This window comes from Dermacentor silvarum, chromosome 4 (genome assembly GCF_013339745.2).
Source record: "Dermacentor silvarum isolate Dsil-2018 chromosome 4, BIME_Dsil_1.4, whole genome shotgun sequence".
NCBI lineage: Eukaryota > Metazoa > Arthropoda > Arachnida > Ixodida > Ixodidae > Dermacentor > Dermacentor silvarum.
The window spans coordinates 98,097,449-98,100,642 of record NC_051157.2 but is presented as its reverse complement, the minus strand read 5'-3'; the positions used below and the strand labels follow the sequence as shown (position 1 = coordinate 98,100,642).

Genomic DNA, 3,194 nt, shown 5'->3' with positions numbered 1-3,194 from the left:
GGCTTCAGCAGTGTTCGTGAAAGCATCGCAATTTTCTTCAAGAAGACATACATCTTCAGCGCTCTTTTTAGAGGAGTGAGAGCGCACGTAGCTCCAAAAATATTTTGAATTACGTGTCATGCTAGCTTCTACACGTTCAATGTGTTTATTTTGATCATTGTACTAAGATTTGCAGGCAGAATGACATATAATAATAATAATAATAATAATAATAATAATAATAATAATAATAATAATAATAATAATAATAATAATAATAATAATAATAATAATAATAATAATAATAATAATAATAATAATAATAATAATAATAATAATAATAATACTGATAAAAACCTAGCACAAAGAAACAGAAAGAAATCCTAATTGCAAAAACATATAGCGATAGCTTCGACGTCCCACGGCAGCGTCATTAGTTTGACCATGGGGGCGAGAGGTTAAAATAAATGAAAGGTCGGTATTTGTTTCTCAGCTAAAAAGATACTTTTTTTTTGTCGCAGAAGAAACTACGAGTGATTTTCAAAGTAACAATCTACTATTCAGCATTCATTTATTGCTTCCCTATAGTGTCCATTTAATGACGCGCAGGAAGGAAGGAAAGAAGGAACACGAACAACCAGAGCCACCAACCTGTCACGACCCTGACCGGTATACCGTGACCACGGATGATGATGCGTTCGCTCACCATTTTTCCGGCGGCCTCGTTGCTAGTGCTGTGGGCAATGATTGAGACAGGCCTATGCAACAACGTGATGCCCTGCCCTGCGCACTGTTCGGGCAGCATCGGTATCTTTATGCCAGACGGATCGCTCCAGACTTTGAATAAAGAGAAGGGGGGTGTCCTGATCCGCATAAGGAGTGATCTTCGTAAGGCTTCCTGGAATGGAACTCTTGTGATAGTGAAGCTCGGCGACCAAAAGGTGAAGGTGCCGGCATCCTTGAAGTTCTCGCTCAGTCTCGTTGTGAAAAAGTACCCAGATTTGCTGGCGGTGCTGATCGAAATGATCAAGGGTGAAGCCAAGAGCCAGAAAATCAAAAGGACCGCGCCACCGTCTAGTAAGCTTGTCGTTAAGACCACGACGACGACGAAGAGAACGAAGAGGCCCACGACGAAGCGCAGCGCAACGACTAAACGAACAGTTAGAACCGCCACTACCACAAAAAAGCTCAGAGCAACGACTAAACGAACAGTTAGAACCACCACTACCACAAAAAAGCGCAGAGCAACGACTAAACGAACAATTAAAACCACCACTACGAAGAAGACTAAGAGGGACACTCCGAAGGTGGTCAAGAAGCCAACAAGCACGAACAAACCCGGCCGCGTGATTCATGTTCCGGCTATGAACATGCCCAACCCAGGCGACCGCAGTAATTCAATCACAGCTGGAATTGGTGTCGACACCAAGGTGCTCATCATGCTTGGATATATGATGAGCCAGCCCAACTACTTCGCCGTCATTTACCCCATGCTGCTGCAACTCGGCATAACGTTCCCCAGCCTCACTGGGCCAATCTACCAGGTCACTTGGGGTCAGAGTGTTGTACAACTTCCCAGGCCATTTGTGGTAAGCTACGCCTTTACAGTCGACAATATGTCCTTTAACCTACCGAAAGATGCGAAGGGGCTTGCCATTTACCTTTCCCACCACATGGATCAGTTCAGTGCGGTAGCGGTGTTTCTTCGCCAGCTTGGAGCGTCCTTCCCCGTTGACGGCATGGGAAGGATTACCGGCTTCAGTATATTCAACATCATGTACCACTTTCAGAGTGCCATAACCACAACCATCTCCATTGAGAACAGGAGGTTTGGCTTACCGAAAGACATAAACTCGATTCTGGCAGCTGTCAAGAACAATCCCAGTGCGTTCTTCAAAATCCAGATGTTGTTAGAAGCGTTCGGCGTGAAATTCGTCAAGAAAGGAGCGGGCTTCACCCAGGCGCTTTACCGTAATGCAACATACAACGTGAACACAGTGCGCGGTGTGACCATCACGATTGAAAAGAAGAAATATGACATTCCAGCTGACCTCGAGACCATATTCAAGAAGGCGGAGGGCTTCAGTGTGGGTGCACTGATCGCGGCTTTGCAGGAAAAGGGCGTCCCTATTGAAGTTGATGAAAAAACTGGTGTCATCGTTGGCATCATCATCAACAAAGTCAAAATTCCGTTCCCGGTTTCCATCGACCTGCGTTTCAAGCTGGATGACAAAGTTTACGTTATACCCCGCGACCTTGGCAAGCTAGTCACTGTTCTCGAAAAGAAAGGCATGCCTAGCAAGATCCTGTTCATTTTGTACACCCGCTACGGAGTCATCCCGGTGCGTGATTCCAATGGTATTGTCATCGCAATCTCGTTCAACGGGAAACAGGTCAAGGTCAAGGCGGAGCCGATGACCACTGTTGTGATTCGAGGTCAGAAGTTCTTGCTACCGAGGGACACTACAAAAATGGTTGAATTGGTGCATTCCAAGCAAAAAGATAAAAAAATGGGCTTCGATTTTCTGAAGGCGCTAAAAGTGGCTGGCTTCATGCTCATCAACGATGACGACGGCGCGATGCGCTCAATCCAGAAGGGGGCCCAGATAATCAAGCTCGGCATGGAAATACGTATAATGGTGACTTACGGCACAACCGCTTACCACGTGCCCAAAGATTTGATGCGACTCGTGAAAGACATACGCAGCTCAGGACCGAACTGAAGTCAGAAAGGTTATAGAACAACTCAAAGCTTTCGACGTAGAAGTCAAAAAGGAAGGCAGCAGGGTATCCATACTATTTAACAGCGTCAGATACGAGGTAGACCTGAAGTCTGGCAGCGTCAAGGGATAGCCGTTCCAGGCCGTATGATTACTCGTATCAGTGGACGGCCGCTACGGGCGCGCTCCACAAGAAAGCGCACCCTTTTCCTCTGTTCAATAAACAAGTCGCACTTACTTACGTCTTATTATTTCCTGAGTGGGACCACAGACACGTACACGCACAATGGGAAGGACCACTGCCGTCCTTAAATGCCACCCGAAACAACATTAACAGACCCGAAGACGATTACCATGCAGAGTGAGCGGAATCTTTGTATGTACGGTGTACCTTCGCCATTTTGTGCTTGATTTATTTGATCGTTCAGCTTCTATGGTAAAGTGTACTATGTAAAGCGTACATTTCTATGGTAAAGTGTACTAAGGGGCCAATAG

At 45.7% G+C, this 3,194-nt stretch overlaps 1 protein-coding gene across 1 annotated transcript; it reads left to right on the top strand.

Annotated features, from left to right (window-relative positions):
- The first annotated feature begins 528 nt into the window (after window positions 1-528).
- On the top strand, window positions 529-2,936 carry LOC119450419 (uncharacterized). The gene is given in 2 exon segments (XM_037713859.2): window positions 529-2,699; window positions 2,701-2,936. Coding segments are annotated over 2 exon segments (2,166 nt in total). The 5' UTR covers window positions 529-665; the 3' UTR covers window positions 2,833-2,936.
- The last annotated feature ends 258 nt before the right edge of the window (window positions 2,937-3,194 follow it).